Source organism: Chrysochloris asiatica, unplaced genomic scaffold (assembly GCF_000296735.1).
Source record: "Chrysochloris asiatica unplaced genomic scaffold, ChrAsi1.0 scaffold00010, whole genome shotgun sequence".
Taxonomy (NCBI): domain Eukaryota; kingdom Metazoa; phylum Chordata; class Mammalia; order Afrosoricida; family Chrysochloridae; genus Chrysochloris; species Chrysochloris asiatica.
In genome coordinates, this window is record NW_006408528.1 from 37072917 (window position 1) to 37091509 (window position 18593).

At 38.9% G+C, this 18593-nt stretch overlaps 1 protein-coding gene across 2 annotated transcripts in view; it reads right to left on the minus strand.

The window, feature by feature from the left end:
- SRPK2 (SRSF protein kinase 2) overlaps window positions 1-18593 on the minus strand; it is a 304605-nt gene that overhangs the window by 58104 nt on the left and 227908 nt on the right. For both annotated transcript variants that reach the window (XM_006834377.1, XM_006834378.1), the window contains 3 exons: window positions 5252-5360; window positions 4613-4700; window positions 4274-4361 (listed from right to left, as the gene is read on the minus strand). In XM_006834377.1, the coding sequence (XP_006834440.1) occupies window positions 4274-4361; window positions 4613-4700; window positions 5252-5360 (285 nt within the window). The remainder of the gene's footprint in view (window positions 1-4273; window positions 4362-4612; window positions 4701-5251; window positions 5361-18593) is intronic.

Sequence of the window (18593 nt, forward strand, 5' to 3'; positions counted from 1 at the left end):
CTGGGTCAGTTCTGACTCATAGCAGAATCAAACACTGCCTGCATCATCCTAATTGTTGTTGCCGCCACTGTGACAGTTCACCGTGTTGAGGGACTTCCTCTTTTTTGCTAATCCTCTTAAGTTTCCAAGCATGATTACCTTCTCAAGGGACTGGTCCTTCCTAACATGTCCAAAGTATGAGAGATGAAGTCACACCACCATCCTTGTTTCTAAGGTGTATTCTGGAGGTACTTCTTCCAAGACAGACTTGCTACTTCTTCAGGCAGTCTATGGTACTTTCAATATTCCTCTTTTATACCATAACTCAAATGTATCAATTCTTCAGTGGAATTTCTTATTCCCTGTCCAACTTTCACATGCATATGAGGTAACTGAAAACACCATGACTTGGGTCAGGAGCACGTGAGACTTCAAAGGGGCTACATTACACCACCAAAATAACAGTAGCTTTAAATTGCTTTATGTGTATTATAAAAGTTTCTTTTGAAAATATAACTTGTCCCGCAACGCTTTTACAAATCTGGAGTATGATAGTTACTTAGTATCTTATTTAACAGTAAAAATATAGCCACTAGAATATATATATGGGGACTTCATAAAGTTGGTGGGAAAATTCCATTATCTTTTGTGGATCGTGCTGGGCTCTGGCCTGGGGGATACATGGGTAGCCTGAGTGTCATTATCTTTTGATTACATTTTTCCATACACTTTTAAAGCCCCCTTCATACAAACAAACCAAATTACCCCTCCATTATCCTACAAATCAGGTGGTTTCCCCAAAGAAACTATCCTAAGGAACTGCCATAGCAGATCTGAGACCAGAGGAAGGACTGCCCTGGTCCAACAAGTAACAGGCTCATTTGGAGATGCAGAAGGAGAAGGCTAGCTGTCTTCTATCCAGCTGTCAAAAGGAAAAAGATGAACAGTAGGCTGAAATCACCTCGAGGCAAATGCTGAGTGGTGTCCGCAGTCTTTGGTGTTTTCTAGTATCCTTCAGTGTCATCTCTACAGAAATACAAGAATCTTCACAAACATAAAATGTGTGGGGGAGAATCCGATCCCCTAAAGGATCATGACATAGTAGATGCAGAAATTGTAAATCATTCTAGGGAGAAAGCCAGGAGAAGACCTTGTCCTTTGGATTCTGGCACTTAAGAAGGTCAAAGTGTCAGATTTGTTCCAAACATAATCTAAAGGAAAAGAGCAAATGATCAGGAAGCAGCCAGAAGACCCTGACTCTTTAATTAATGATTAAAGAGTCGTTAATCACATAGCCCTGAATGTTGTTTTGTTGGTAAGTACTGTCAAGTCGTTTCTGACTCACAGCAATCCTGTATAGGGTTTCTGAGGAGCGTCTGAGTCCAATATTCTAGAACCTTGGAAAACAAAGGTACTGCCTATAGTCCATTCACATAAAGGATGTTCTCAGAGAAAACAATGAAAATATGGAAAGAGCATTCTGGAATGAAAAGCTATTCCCTCTCCTCTCCACCTCTGGGCTGTGGATCCTGGGTTATTTTGCTGTTATAAAGCTGCCTTTAGCAATGTGCCAGACAAGAGATAAGACAAGGCCCTTTCCACAACCCCAAATCACCTCCTCCTGAGTTCTCCTAAAGCAACAAGTATCTCAACATCTTAAAATCGGCCCATTCAAAAAGCATATTCTCAAAATAGAAGGGGGAATCAAGAGACACCCAGGCTCTATCTTGTTAGATCCATGTCTTCTCTAAACCATTGCTGACTCATAGCAACACCATGTGTGTCAGAGTAGAACTTCCCCTAGGTTTCCACGGCTGTAAATCTTTACACAAGCAGACTGCCATATATTTCTCCTTTGCAGCAGCTGGTGCATTCAAACGACTGACCTTTTGATCTTTTGGTAAACAGATGAGTGCTTACCCATAATGCCACCAGGGCTTCCATTTCAACAGGACCTAGAATTAGCACTAAGTCCTTCTTCCCTTTAAATCTAAGAACACCTAACCTGATAGCTGACCAAGAATCTCTATCTTTCAAAAACCATCAATTTCCATTAGGGTAATACGGAGCTGTACTGAACTGCTAACCACAAGGTTGGCAGCGCAAACCCATGAGCCACTCTTTGGAAACCCTATACATGGGGGATAGGAGTCAGAACTGACTTGATGGCACTTAATACAACATGCATAATAATTTCTGAGAGAGCAAATGCTCTGCAGCAGATTCTAATAGGAAAAAAAAAGTGTAACAAATCTTTAATGATTTTTTACAAGTCAATTTGTGGACTTCTAGTATGGCACTGTAAGGAGCTCTGGTAGCATAGTGGTTACGAATCGAGCTGCGAACCGCAAGGTCAGCAGTTCGAAACTACCAGCTAATCTGCGGGAGAAAGATGAGTCTTTCTGCTCTCGTAAAGATTTCCAGCCTTGGAAACCCTGTTCAGGGTCGCTATGGGTCGTAACCGACTCGACGGCACTTAACAACAACAACAACAAGTATGGCGCTGTAAGATGAGCACTGGACTGCTAACCAGAGGTGGAAGGTTCAAACCCACCATCTGTTTCTCAGAAACACTGTATAGATAGGGTCGCTATGAGTCAGAACCAACTCAGTGGCACTTAACAACAAAGTAAATTTACACAGTTTCAGGGGGAGGAACAGGCTGCTCCAGATTACAAAAGATAGGAGACAACAACCTTGCTTGTTGAATGTGATTCAGATGAGTCATGTTTGCACTAGCAGGGAAATGTACATATGGACTAAGTATAATGTGGCATCACTCAACTACTGTTAATGGGCAATGCAGGCTAATGTGCTAGAATGTAAAGTTAATTTCAATCCAAAGGTCAGCAGTTTAAGCTTACCATTGGCTCTTCGGAAACCCTACACAGGGTCACTATGAGGTGGAACCGACTCAATGGCAATCAACAACAATGGCTTTATGGCCATGTTTGTTAAGTCTTTCTATTTTTAAATCATAATTTCACTTATTTTGTTGTTGTTGTTGAGAAGCATACATCAATTCAACAGTTTCTAATGCACACATTCTTCAAGTTGTATAACCATTCTCACCCTCCTCTAAAAAGTCCTATTTCTAAAAAGATACACACTGACATTTCAGATTTGTAGGATTTGATTTAAAATAACTCAGCAAGAGAGAAAAGCTAGATGAAGGAATTGTGGCCAGATCTTGGTAACTATTGAATCTGAGTGAGGGGTTTCTGAAAACTCAATGTACTACTCTGTACTTTATTCATGTTTGAAACTTCTCATAATAAAAAATTTTCAACATAAACAATGGACGTCTCTCCTATCAAGCACTGGTTTATGTCAGATTTATCAACTACTAAAGAAAACTTATTACTTTGTTTTTACCAGGCTTTTTCAAAGTAGACAAAACCAAAATACTTCCATATTCACCTGGCAGAAGAATGACCTTCTTTCTTGCAAAACAATTACTTCAAAGACGAGATAGTACCTTCCGGGAAGCAGAATTCAATTACCAACAGTACTTATTGAGAACTAAAAGGGTTCAGGTACAATTGTTGCAGACATCAGCAGAGCATTTCTCTTATACTGCCTCAAAAAATGTTTTAACGTCACTTGGGGTTTCGTAGCTATGGGGACACACATAACCCTTAACTAATAGATTTAAAGGGGCTTAAAGCACAAAGAATTCCTGTGCATGCATGTATTGTGGCTGTAGTGTACTGTCGAGTCTGCCGAAACTCACAGCGACCCGAACAGGGTTACCAAGAGTGACCTGTGGGTGTCAACTGCTGATCCTGCGGTTACTGTCTGATGCTTGCTCACTCTACAGAGCCAAACTATCTACCTGCTTCCAGCTATGACTGCAAAAACAAACTCCCCACAGCTAATGGGAAAACAAAATCATCCCATTCCAAAATTAAAGTCAAATTATTAAAAAAAAATTTTTTTTTTATGATTCTGGTGGTGATGGTGATATGCTGTGAAGTTGGTTCTGACTCATAGCGACCCTGTACGGGGTTTCCGAGGCTGTAAATCTGTACAGAAGCAGAACGCCTCATCTTTCTCCCACGGAACAGCTGGTAGTTTCAAACTGCCAACCTTGAGGTTAGCAGCCCAACTCCAAAAATCTTCAAAAGTCCTTAAACGAGTACCATTAACACTTTGTAATGATGATCTATGTCTATGTGAAGATTAATGCAGAAGCAGACAGAAGTTTTACAGGGTTGGAAATCTTTCCCATTTTTGGGAAAACACGTATTAAAATGAAACCATCTGGAATTAACAGTTGGCTCAGAAAGGATACGGATTCCATTCATGCCTGAGATCTTGAAGTCGTCGATCAGCTGTACCACCATGTCTTTATTTGGGTCACTGGGGTCACTTTCTCGAACCTGTACAAAGAAAAGTAAATGCAAGAACACAAGAGTTTAAGGTTGAAAGAAGTTATTTCTTCTACTATTTCAATCAAAATAGTTTTTCTAATAAAAAGTGATGCTATTAAAACAAAAGATTCAATAGTAGAGCTTACAAAAAATAAAATTCAACTTTAATTTAACACTGCGCACATGGGGGGAAAAATAACTTCTGTGGGATTTTTAGGTCATTAATTTTTCTTTTATCAATCGCAGCTTGACATACTTACACATTTGAGCAATTTTATTTCATCCAAGGCCGTCTCGGTATAATGCTGGGCACTTTTTACAACTTTCATTGCAACAAATCTTTTCCCCCTTTAAAAAAAAAAGTTGTTGTTTTTTTACATTTACAAGTATAGGTAGTGACCATTATAATTAGTACTAGTAACATACACAGTACTAGTCTATGTAAGTGCTATATAAACTATATAACTAATACAGGACTTTTCAAAGCATGGGGCTACAATTGACTAGTGGGTCCTTGGAACAAAACCACCTCTTATAAGTAACACTTTTCTTTCAGTCCATACACATATACACACAATGCACGTATGTGTTCTATGCATATATATGGGTCATCGTTTTGTTTTTGTTTTTTAAAGTAATATTATATCATAGCTTTGAATTATTATTCTATATTTAAATATTTCTCTGATATACATGAAGTACTTAAAAAATTAGTTTCAAAAACAAAGCTAGTGTTTTAAGTTATCAGGCAAATGAAATTTAAACCTGTGACAGAAAAAGAGAAAGAGCCAGATGACACTTCCTATGCAAAAAATGAGGTCCCTCAGCCATACTTTCTTTGGCCACTGAGATTATGAGCCAGCCCAGGGATCAAAGCATCCATGACAAAGAACACTTACTGCATATCCCAGCACAGCCAGACAGTAGAGAAGTGGCCCCATCCTAGCTTCCTAATAACATGGTATCGGCCATTGAAGAGATCTCCAATTTTCACTGGATGATAGCCACCTTTTAATAAGAAAGTAAAAATTAAAACTGAAATAGTCAGATAAACAGTAAAATCATTTTATTGCTAATCAATTCCTGATGACACTGAAGATAATAATCAGATCAAAACATGTTCAATAATTTAAGCCCTGCTTCCTGCTCAGGAATTGCGTTCATCAGGAGAAAAATGTCCCATGCTTTCCTGTTAGGACTTTTGTTTGTTTTAATTTAATTTTAAAAGGCCACATATGGTCAAGCACTCCATAACAATACTCTGATTTTTGTATTTAAACCTAGGTGCCTACTAAACACAAACACCAGCTCTTTAAAGTGTAAATGAGCTTTCAGTCTTCCCAGCAGTTAAGTCAAACTCAGATCTTTTTGAATCTGTACATGGCAACCCGACCAAAATAAAGAAGTTTACTGCGCATAATTCTCACGACTTGTATAGCCAAAGGGAATTTGTATAATGTACGTTCTAATTTACCCTCCAACAAAACATCCATTAGAAATAAGGAAATCAGTGGAAGAGGGTGCGAAAGTATATTCTTAAGTAGACTCTTATACGAGGCATGGAAGGGTGTTTTCCTTAATCAGGCGCGCACACACACACACACACACACACAAATAGAAAGAAAGGAAAATCAAACAAGGCCTTTCTCTTTGTATTAAATGAAATATGCAAGCTACATAAATAGCATGTGCAAAGAAAAAACAAACCTACAGAGTATCTCTCTATACAAAACTTGTCTTTCATTCTTTTTATCTATAACTCATTCTTCTATTTTTATTTGTAGGCTTAGTAATAGTTTCAATTTTTTTTTTAAAGCAAGACTTCTCTACTTTTTTACATGGAAAATAAACTCTTTTAATTTAAAATATAATGATTTTTAACTGTAAAATTTATATTTCTCATTTCTTAATTATGAAAACTTCATAAATCACTCAATGAAGAAAATAGAAATGACTGCAATAAACAGAGATCAAAAGAAGTATATGATTTGTTGAATATAACACTGATAATCTACTCTGTAAACCTTCACTTAATCCACAATAAAAGTTTTTTTAAAAAGTAGATGATGATGGTGGAGAGACTGTACCTCATATGCTGGGAGTCACAAAGCAGGTGCAGTAATTCTCTAAACACCATCCTTCAATACACTTACTTGTGTAACTCCAAGAGTTAGAAAATACTGTCAGAGCTACCACAAATATTTATAAACATTTCAATTGTGTACCAAAGCAGGAATGGTTTACATATCACCAATGCACTTGGCTTTTCCTCGATGTTAATCTCAACATATATTACCAACAGTTTGGAATAAAAATAAGAACTAAAATAAATAAAAATGAATTATTTAATTCAAATATTAAGTTAAAATTACTTAAAATAAATGGGTCTGTTTACAGTCCAGCTTTTAAACCATTAAAACTAGCACTTAAAATGAAAAGAAAAATTAACATTTTCCAAGTAAATACGAGAAGTGCTGTGCTCGGTATTTTGTTTTTGTGCTTGGTATTTTGTTTTCAATACTGTATTCCAAGAAGCAAAAGTAACCATAATACATTACAGGTGGTTCACTGGGGTGGGGGAAGGGGCAAGCGCAGTTCTCTTTGGAAATGCAAAGCTAAGCTCAGAGCCTAATGTCCCAACATACCCAGTGAACCAACTGAACAGTCAGTGCACATTGCATCTTCCAGACTCAAACCTCAGTGCCATCAAGTCAATTCCGATTCCTAGAGACCCAACAAGACAGAGAGGAACCGTTCCCCAGGGTTTCAAGACTGTAAATCTTTACAGGACCAGACAGTCTCATCTTCCTCTCATCTAGACAGAGGTGGTCATGAAACTATTGAAAATTAAGTCCGTTTCTATAATTCCAGTAACACTCATGCGCTATCATACTGAATTCTTACATCTCTGAAAACTAGATGTGTTATTTCTACATTGTTGAAGGTACTAAAGCTCAGAGAGAGACAGTGGAAGGTTCAGAGCTGAGAACAGTCTAACTCCAAAGCCTATGCTTTAACCACTATTAAATGGTCTCCATTTTTTAAAAAATAAGTTTTTATTGTGAATTGAGTGTTAGTTTACATCATGGGAGAGCATCAGCTTTAGGTTCATCCTATCGTATTTTGTTTCATTGCAATGATTTCAATCCCCTCCATGCATCATCATTCAACAGCATTTGCTTCCAAACCCTCTGCTGCTTTTTGTTTTTTGTTTTTTTTTGAATGTACACTGAAGTACTCAGGAATATATAACCATTCAAACAACCAAAGCACGCAGGAATATATAACCATTCAAACAACCAAAGCGTATACTCTGCACGCCAGCCCCCGGCTGCCAGCACACAGCCCCTCTCCCTTCGTGGGACTCCATTTTCAATAGCTGAGATGTTTCCTGATTTTAGTTTAAAAATTGTATTATGCCCATTTTGTAGATTGCCCCTCTGTATTATTTGCCTTCCCATTTACAAACTTCCATGATAATGTACATTCAGTACACAGCGAACACGGACTAGCTCAATTAAAAGCTATTTACTACTTAATTAATACATATTGCTTGAGACCTGGTGTGGCACTGTGGGTTAATGCAATGGACTGAAAAGTCAGTGTGAACTGCAAGGTTGGTGGTTCAAGCTCACTAGCTGCTCCTTGGAAACCCTATACAGGGTCACAATAGATTGAAACCAACTTGAAGGCACTAAACAACAACATACATTATTGACAAATCAAAGTTTCTAAGTTTTTGATAATAATTGTGCGTAAAGAAAAAAAACCCTGCATCACTCCCATATATTATGCTTCAGATTTAAATTCTCAAACAGAAAGATGTGAGTACATGTGAGCAAAAATAGAAGCAACATCTCCTCTAAAATAATCTCCTAAGTCTCAAAAGGACTTTGAAAGTTAAAAAATTTAACAACTGAGTTCAGTTTCATCTTAGGAGTTAACAGTACTAAGAATGCTGTCTATAAAAATAGGTTGAATAAATGTAAAAACCAAAAACACTGCCATTGTGTCCACTGCAATTCCTAGAGCCCCTGCAGGACAGAGCAGAACTGCTTGTTAGGTTCCCAGGGGTGTACATCTTTTGTGGAAACAAACTGTTGTCTCTGTCTCCCATGGAAGAACTGGTGGGTTCCAACCATCAACCTTTCATTTAGCAGTCATGTGCTTTAACCACTGTGCCACTGAGTCAGTTCCAACTCACAGTGACCTTGTATAGGGTTTCTGAGGAGCAGCTGGTGAGTTTGAACCGCTGACCTTGCGATTCAAACTAACACTGCAGTCCAGTACTCATTCCTACAGTACCCATACCAGGATATTCCAAGCCTACAGTCTATATATTCTTATGCCCTAATTTCTTTTCTACAGAAACCAGTATTTTTATATATATAATTTTTTTCATTCTCTTCTCTTACAACAGCAGTCTTGCTCATAGTAGGGTATCTCCTCTAACTAACACCCTGTTGCCAGGAGGGGGAAGCACTTCCCCAGTGGTAGACCAGACCTACCTGTCCAACACACAGAGAACTAGAAAATGGATATTCCAGTCATTCTGTCCTAACAGCACACAATGGTCATGCCCAGCGATGGTCTCCCCACACTCTACCACTTGTCTAGCTAACAAGGAATCTTGTGCATAGTGACATACTGACAATGACCCAATCATGCCGTGATTCTTATCGCTGCTTTACCAACAGGCAATTAATTAGAGCTTGGGGGTTTTCTTTTGGCAATCAGGGTTTGGTGTGGGTTTTTGTTTTTTGCTTATTTATGTTTAAGGTAAAAACAAAACAAAATAAAACAAAAAAACCTACAATATTCTTACTTATAATCTCTTTCCTTTTCAAAATATAAATCCTAGATTGGATCACAAATACAAAGAGAATAAGACATATCCATTAAGTCCATTGCTCTAGTCTCTTCTACTTTCTCCCTCCAAACCATCCAAAGAATGTACATCTAAAGTTCTATATAGAAAATGAATAAAGCTTCAAAATAGACAACAAAACAAAACACTCCTCTTTCCTTGCTAATACTGTTGTTGTTAAATGTCAAGTCAGTTCTGACAAAACTACGCTGTATACAGTGAGTTTCTGAGGAGCTGCTGATGGGCTTGAATGGCAGACCTTGCAGTTAGCAGTTCAGTACTGATCCTTCAGTACCACATCAGGACTCCAAGCAAAAACAGGTTTTATTTATGAATCAAAAGTTCAAAACTTTATGACAGGCATCTAGAAGGATTTTCAGCAAATCCCCTTTTCTAATAAAATCACTAAACATGATTTTACAAACACTGGCATCTCAGTCCTCTGATGGTAAGAATTCTCTTTTTAACCAATGACGTATTCCAAAGGTCCAAGACAAAGATTTAAGAATCACTACCAACACAATTTCAGAATGGAATTGGGCAGTAAGAAGAAATTTGTTCACAGTGAAGATAGCCCAGACATACTCTGAATCACTTAAGATTTAAAAATTCCCTTCTCAAAAACTGATAGAACAAGTAAACAGACAATAGGTAAGGATATCAATAATTTCACCACCAGCTGTTCGCGGAAGAAAGATGAGGCTTTCTGCTCCCATAAGGACTTACAGCCTTGGAAACCCTGTACAGGGTCACTATGAATCGGAGCCAACTATACAGTACTTAACAGCAACAACAACTGACCGACTGACCTAAGAGAACACACCAATACCATGGCCAATACAGGAAACTGAGGGAACCATAAAAAAGGGGAGAATTCCTACCTCAAAAGGATTTAAAAATATAATAATCAACTTTAATGAGTAAAATTTGATTGGATCCTAGATTTAAAAAACACACAAACAACAAACTAAAATAAAGGTTAAAAGAAATTCTTGAGAAAATCAAGTAACTGTAAATAAGACGTGGATTTTAGATATTATAGAACTGTTGGTTTTCTTAGGTGTAAAATAACTGTGGTTATACAATAGGAAAATGTCCTTGTTCCCAGATTTTTGCTGAAGATTGTAGGAGTAAAGTGTCATGAGGTTTGCACTTTCTTTTTAAGTGATTCAGCAGGAGAAAAAAATGCAAATATTAATGTGTATATATGACAAAACGTCGGCAATTCTGCAACCTAAATGCAGGAAATGCAGATATTCAAACTGCTCATTTCTGCCAGTCTCTCACTTGTTTCCTCCACAGAAAGGCAGGCTGGGAAGAGGTGTTATTAGCCAGTCACCAAGGGATAGGGAAGGAGAAAAACTAATTCCAACTACTGGGAGGGACAGAAAAGAGAGACTGTGAAAAGTTACCAGGATGTTCTTCAACCATAAAAAAGAAAAGAAAAAGATTAAGAGGGAAAAAAATAAAGAATGTGTTCAAGATATACTTTAAAAATTTTTTTTGAGTTTTTTGATAGAAATTTTGCAAGTTAGATTCCCTTTTGACAAGCCGTTCAGTGATATTAGTTCCACTGATGACAATGTATCAGCATCCTCTTTAGTTGTATTTTGTCTGTTCCATTTCCAGTACTCTAAGGTCTATGCCTGGTGTGGTGCTGTGGGCTAATGCATCAGAGTGCAAACCTGTTTGAACCGCAAGGTCAGTGGTTCAAGCTCACCCGCTGCTCCTTGGAAACCCTATAGAGGATTGCTATGGGTTGGAATCCACTCGACATCACTTAACAACAACAACAAAACCTATGCTTGGATTCTTGGCATTTAGCATCTTGGTTAAAACAAACAATACTGCAAGATTAAGTCATTATCATTCCAGCTAAACAAACAGGGTGGTGGTGGGGAAGAAGGAGGCCTAGCATAGTTATACACTAGGGCAGTGTTACAGGAGAGCAAGCATTAGAAACAGAATTAGGATCAAGACATGTCAGATTCTTTAAAAAAAATTTGTGTTTTCTATTATACCATGTTTTCATATTCACCCATCAGCTGAAATATGTTTCCCTTTCCTTAATGAGTAAAGCTTCTAATATGCTGTGAATGAGTGAGTAAAAATTCAAAATAAAAGTGTAAGCACACTGTGTGTTCAACTACTAGGCAGTGAAGTTCAGAGTAAACAGAATTCATTTTATTTATTTAATCTACATGCTGTCAATCAGAAACTGATTTTTTTTTTTTTTTTGGTAGATTTAAGACTCTGGTTTTTATCAAAATATTTATTGCTTATTAACTAACTAAAAACCTACTTAAAAGTCTGCCATTTAAAAAATGATTATATTCTCAATATTATTGTTGTGTGCTAATGGATTTCAACTCATAGCAAACTTGTATAGGGTTTCTGAGAAGCGGCTGGTGAGTCTGAACCACTGACCTTGAAGTTCAAACCAACCTTGAGGACGAGTGCTTATACTAGGGCGCCACACCAGCACTTCTTTCTTAATAAGATAGCAAGAATATTGCATGACTTAGAAGTAGACTAGTATCAACGATTTAGGAAAATCAGCTGTAACTACCTACATAAACAAAATTCCACAACCATGCTCTAACTTAGGTTACAAAACAAATGTTGTTAGGTGCCATCAAGTTGGTTCCCACTTACAATGGCCCTATGTACAACCAGAAGTGTGCGGGGGAATCAATGGCTCTGTAAGATAAGGACTGGAATGTGAACCTAAAGATGGGCAGTTCGAGCCCACTAGACATTGTATGGGAGAAACATAAGGCTGTCTTGCTCCCACAAAAATTTACAACCTCGGAAATCCTATACAGGATCATATGAGTTGAAACAGATTCGACAGCACTTAACAACATACAATCAGACAAAATGCTGCCTGGATCGGTGCCATCCTCAGAATGAGTGCTATGTTTGTGCCCAAAATTACTGCTTTAAAAGTTTATGCCACATCCCATGCCCGCCCTTAAAATCTGAGTTGTGAAGAATATGTTTGCAGATAATATCAAATAAAAATGTTGAAGTATAAGAAAACACTGATTTTCTCATTAGTAAATAAAAGCACAATTTAAATCACAGTCACTCCAAAAGAAACGTTAACATAGGGGACTGCAAACATTCATGGGAAATAGAATGAAAAGAATGACATTTTTCCACCAACTTTTTGAAAGCCACTCCTGTTATTAACCTTTATTAACCACCACCACCATACTATTAGAGAACTCGGACACACCTGCGAACCATCAGTGAATGAGTTTGTGAGCAGAGCCTTCCAGTCCTAGCCAGTCTTCCTATGAAGCAGCCTAGCTGAGAGAGTCTGACCCTGAATCACCCAGCTGGACCACTCCCAATTCCTGACCCTCACAAACCATGTAACATCGTACCCTATTTATGGTTTTTGGCTTCTCAATTTTCAGGTGATCTGTTATGCAGCAATAAATAGTTAATACATCTACCTGTAATCATCACCTGCACTACATTTTCCACTATAGCGACCACATATGACACAGAAGAACTACCATATAGGGTTTCCCACAGGCTCTAACCTTATGGAGTCTTGGTGTGGAGCTGTAGGATAAGCACTGGACCTCAAGGTCGGTTTGAACAGCAAGGTCGGTGGTTCAAACTCACCACTTGCTCTTTGGAAACCCTATACAAGGTTGCTATGAGTCAGAACTGACTCGATCACACTTAACAACTACAATAATCTTTTAGGGAAGCAAATCACCAAGTCTTTCTCCCATGGAGCCGTTTGGTGGGTTTGAAGTACTAACCTTTCAATTAATGCTTAACTGTTGCTCCACCAGGGTACCAGGAGCATCAGGTGATACATATTACCTTTTGTACTTACTATATTTACTTTAAGGGCACTTACTACTTGCCCAAATCTTCATGCAGTTTTTAAAAGCCATCAAGTCGGTTCCAAATCATAGCGACCCAGTATAGGGTTTCCGAGGAGCAGATGGTAGGTTTGAACTACTGACCTCGTGGTTCACACCGAGCTTGAGGTTTAGTGCATTATCCTACAGCATCACACCAGGACCCCCCCCCCCCCCCAAAAAAAAAAAAAACTTGTTGGGAGACAATTCTGCACGGGTCACTGGCATTTCTGCACATCTTACCAACAGAAACGCAGATGGCCTTTGTTGCAGATGATCTCAAAGGTTTCTACAAGAACCACCTGGGAGAATGGAGTAGCATCTTTCTCTGGAGCAGAGATTGGGTGGATTTGCTTGCAGGCCCTCATAAAAGACTGGGGTTCCCTAAGCTCAGAGTTCCTCGGTTTGATATGAACCTACTGTGCACACAGCCTCCACCTGGGCCTGCCTCCACATCACCCGTGTTGGATGTGGGGCAAGAGGAACATTGAGTAATAAAGTCCTGTCCCTGATCCGGAAATTTCGTGTTTCTGCCAGCATCCATAAAACTGAAGTAGAGTAGCGTGACAGAGGTTATAGCGTTTGGCTGCTAACATAAACGTTGGCAATGTGAACACACCAGCTACTTTGGGAGAAATATGTGAGTTTATTTCTACAAGGACTGTTGTTATGTGGTGTGGAATCAGTTCTGACTCATAGCGACCCTGCACAGGGTTTCCGAGGCTGTAAATCTTTATGGGAGCAGAACGCCTCATCTTTCTCCTGTGGAACAGCTGGTAGTTTTGAACTGCTGACCTTGCGGTTCGCAGCCCGATTTGTAACCACTATATGCTACCAGAGCTCCTTTCTACAAGGATTACAGCCTGGGAGACCCCATGGAGCAGCTCTACTCTGTCTGATAGGGTCACTGTGAGTCCAAATCAACACGAAGACACTGGGTTAAATGACTCTTGATAAATTTATCTTTGATGCCTGTGCAAAAAGTCTTCTTTAAGGCAACTAGCTTGTTTTATCTTATTAAAACTGTTGTTCTTAGAGCCATTGCATTTCCTTCCTTCCTTTGATGACAAAGAAACCCAGAGCCAAATTTGCAAGATTCTCTCAAATTGCAGAGATCCTATCAATACAACTTTATGCAATAACCTTAACTGGCTCTATATTATTTCTACTCTTTTAGTGTTTATTTCCATATTTTTATTTATTGGGTATTTGTAAGTAGCCCCTGGGTGGTGCAAAGGTTTGATTCACATGGTTGCCAAAATGAAAGGCTGGAAGTTGATCAGCTTCTAAAAACTAAACACTGAAACCCCCTATGAAGCACAGCTCTACTTACAGAGCACAGTGCTAGTCTCTCATACATGGCAGTACCACGCGTGACTATGGAGTCCACTCTATAGCAACTGGTTTGCTTTATTTACTTGTAATATGCCTCAATCAAGTAAGTTATATAACGCATTGAGGCAAATAACAGCTACTTATTCTGCAGGCCAGGAGTCCTGGTGCGTTGCTGTGGGATAATGTGCTGGACTTGCAAGGTTGGTGGTTCAAACCTACTAGTTGCACACCCCGATTTTCCTGGTTGAGGACGTGTCCCCAGTTGGGTTCTCTGATGGTGGTTGTGGTGCACTTCAATAAGTCATTTTCTCATTTGTCTTTCCCAGGAGATTACAAACTGAGAACAGGGATAGGGTTTTCCTTAAAGACAGTATCTTCAGCACCTCACATATCATATTTGGATCATGATGCTGTTGTTGTTGTTGTTAAGTGCCATAAAGTTGTTTCCAAATGCACAGTGACCCTATGTAGGACTTCCAAGGAGCAGCTGGTGAATTTGAACAATCAACTTTATAGTTTAAACTTGACAGTTCAGTGCTTATCCTGCAGCACCACACCAGGCCGTTACAGTGCCCAAAACAAATGACAGAGCAAGAGAACAGGTGAGAGAGGTTTGTTTCTCTGTCCCTTGGAATGAGACAAAAGAACTGGGCCAGGCTTCCCCAGTTTAAGGTATGGGCACTTATATTAATATTAGTTCTACTGTCTACGTCTCATCACTGATTTTGGTTGTATGAAGCTCAATTTCTTACATACTTATTGGGCTCATGAGGACAATATTTTTTGGGTTTCTGTATGCATGTAACAACTGACATGTAAAGCTTTTAAGCTGAAGGTCAGTTTGGCTGGATATAAAACCTTTGGCTCACATTTCCTGTAAGCATGTTGCATGCATTACTATTGTCTTTTGGTCTAAAGTGTTGCCATGTGCAAGAGCTTAACAACATCTTTTCCCCCTGATAATTCATCTGATAAGTACATTTGCCTAGACATTTTTCATCACATCAAGCAAGCTCAGCCTACAGTATTTAGTGGCACTTTCTGCTGGCGGTTTTTGGTTTTCTTTCTTATTCCTCTTTGCTTTGTGGGGAAAGAAAGAATAGGCATTAAATGAGATCCTGAAGAGAGACCCCCTCCTCTTCACAGTAAAGAACGTGAGCTTCAGTATATGAATTTGGACATCTTTTACATGTCCTTAAAGACTTTATGGCCTCACTTCCTGGTTTGTAATTATGTTCTCAACAATATATCTAAAATATAATTGGGACATATTATTGAATTATTGTTACGAGAAAGTCTTTAACTGGATCAAAGTACACTTTAAAAATCATAATCCCATTGATTCAATGAGAAAGATTGAGTTTTGTTTTTGTTTTGCTTTTTTTTTAAGTAGCTAAAAATGATTCCTTTAGTTATAAAAATCTTTGGCAATAAAAAGAACTTAGAAAGTAGCCTTGGTTTTTGAGACTAAATTCAAAGTCACATACACCAGACACTAAAATGTAACCAACTGAAAGATTAAGTTCCTTGAAGGAGTCAAGACGATTGCTATTTGCAGGCTCCACCACTCATGAGAGAGCGGGGTGCGTCACACCGCAGTGCCTGACGCAACTGTACAACTACAGACATGTCCAGGAACAAAGCATAATATTTTATGAGTAATCCAGAGTCTCAATTCTAAAGAAAAATATTTTTAATGAAAACAAAGGTTTTCAGAACAAATGACTACAAATGAGTAAGCAAAAGTCTTTGATATATGTAGAAATAAAACTGATTTTGAGATTCCTATAAAGCCCCACCTAGTTTTATAATACAAGAAAAATTAATGCTTTCTAGTTTAATCATCTTCAGAAAGCCTAAATCATGCGTCAACCTGTGCATATGTTAGACAATGAATACAGCAATTTAGACAGAATTAGTGGACTTAGGTGTAGGGCTTGTATTAATTTCCTAGGTCTGATGTTAACAAATTACTGGATAAGTTTAAACAACAGTCTAGAGGTCAGAAGTCCAAAACCTAGGCATCAGCAGAGCCACATTTCCTTTAAGTTGTTTTACAGAAAAACCCTTCCTCACCTCCTCCAGCTTCTGGGATTCCTGGAGTTCATCAGCTCATGTCAACAAAACATTAATCTCTTCTTCTAGCTTCAAATGGGTTTCTATGTCTCAAACCCCCTTCTCCTTTCACTTACAAGGACACCAGCCACTGGATTTAGGTGCCCCAACTCTCTGATAGCATAGTGGTTACAAATCGGGCTGCTAAACTCACGGTCAGCAGCTGTTCCACCAGAGAAAGATGAGGCTTTCTGCTCCCATAAAGATTTACAGCCTCAGAAACCTTGTACAGGGTCACTATAAGTCGGAACCAACTCTATGGCACATTACCACCACCACCACTCTTAAAACTAGGATGATCTCATCTCTGGATCCTAACTACATCATAAAGACCATATTTCCAAATAAGATCCTATTTGGAAGTCAAGCGTTTAATACTTGACTTTCTCTTCTGGGGAGGACACAGTTTAATTTACTACAAATTATAATATATGTAAGATGAAAATAATATCAAAATGAATTTATGTCCTAGGAAAAGTGTTTGTAAATTACAGTACCAAAAATCAACATAAATATACATATTTTGGGAGTCTTAAGTATCCCTTTGATGAAAGAGTTTTTTTGTGGTGTTTTTTTCACAGATTACATTCTCCAAAGAGGTGCCATAATGGTATCTCCAGGCCACCTGTTCTTCTAGAACCCCCTGTTCTACCATCAAGAAATGGGCTCTTCGTGAACGTGGTAGGGTGGCTACAGGATCGGTAAGACTAGGTGGGACTGTTGAGCGTGGAATGACTTCAACCTGGTGGTTAGCCACTGAGTCGGTTCCCACTCATAGTGACCCTGTATGTATAGTGCTTCCGACACTGTAAAATGATAAGGAGCAGAAAGCCTCCTCTTTCTCCCAAGGAGCGTCTGGTAGATTCAAACTTTTGACCTTGTAGTAAGCAGCCCACCTTGAAATACACTACCCTACCAGAGCTCCATGATGCCTGCCTGTTGGTGCTAAATGCCGTCAAGTTGGTTCCAACTCATAGTGACCCTGTATAGGGTTTCAGAGGAGCTTCTGATGAGTTTGAAATGCCAACCTTATGGTTCAAACTGACCTTGTGGTCCAGCGCTCCACCAGAATGCCAGCCCAGCGGAGCTTAATTCCATCTTGTGTCTAAGAGTTCAGATGCCAAAATTTCTTGAGTACTTCATGCAACTCTGACAGCTGAACTGTCAGAATTAGAAACAGGATATTTAAAAGTGGGTTTGGAGCCACTTCCCTTGCAGGAACATTCCTTAATGGGATTACTTTGTTGTTCAATAGTAATAGCCAAGGTAGTATTTTGTTAATTACAGCAAGATATTTCAGATTTGTTCTTCAAAATCCACTGGTCTGCAAGAAAAGATGGGCCCTCAATCTTAACAAGATTAGCCCTCTACCTACAAAAATTCCTCGTCTGTTTGCTTCCTTGCTGGTCTTTCAGCCTCGCCTCAGAATTTTTCTCCTCTAAATACAAATATGAAGGAGCTATGGTAGCATAGTGGTTACAAATGGGGCTGCAAACCTTAAAGTCAGCAGTTCGAAACTACTAGCCATTCCGCGGGAGAAAGATGAGACTTTCTGCTCCCGTAAAGATTTATAGCCTAGGAAACCCCATACAGGGTCGCTATGAGTCGGAACCGACTCCACGGCACATAACAACAACAACAATATACATATGAGCTCTGGTAGCGTAGTGATTATGAGTTGTGCTGCTAATCTCACGGTCAGCAGTTCGAAACTACCAGATGTTCCAGGGGAGAAAGATGAGACTTTCTGCTCCCATAAAGATTTACAGCCTCAGAAACCCTATACAGGGTTACTATGAGTTGGAACCAACTACACGGCATACAACCACCACCACATACAAATATGAGGTCCTGGTATGGTGATGTAGGGTTAAGAACTAGATTGCTAACCACAAGGTTGGCAGTTCAAATCCACCAACCACTCCTTGGAAAGCCTATACAGGGTCACAAGAAATCAGAACTAACTCGATGGCACTTAACAACAACAATATGCTCAGGCCTCCCATTATAAAAACAACTTTCTCTTGCCAGCTTTGA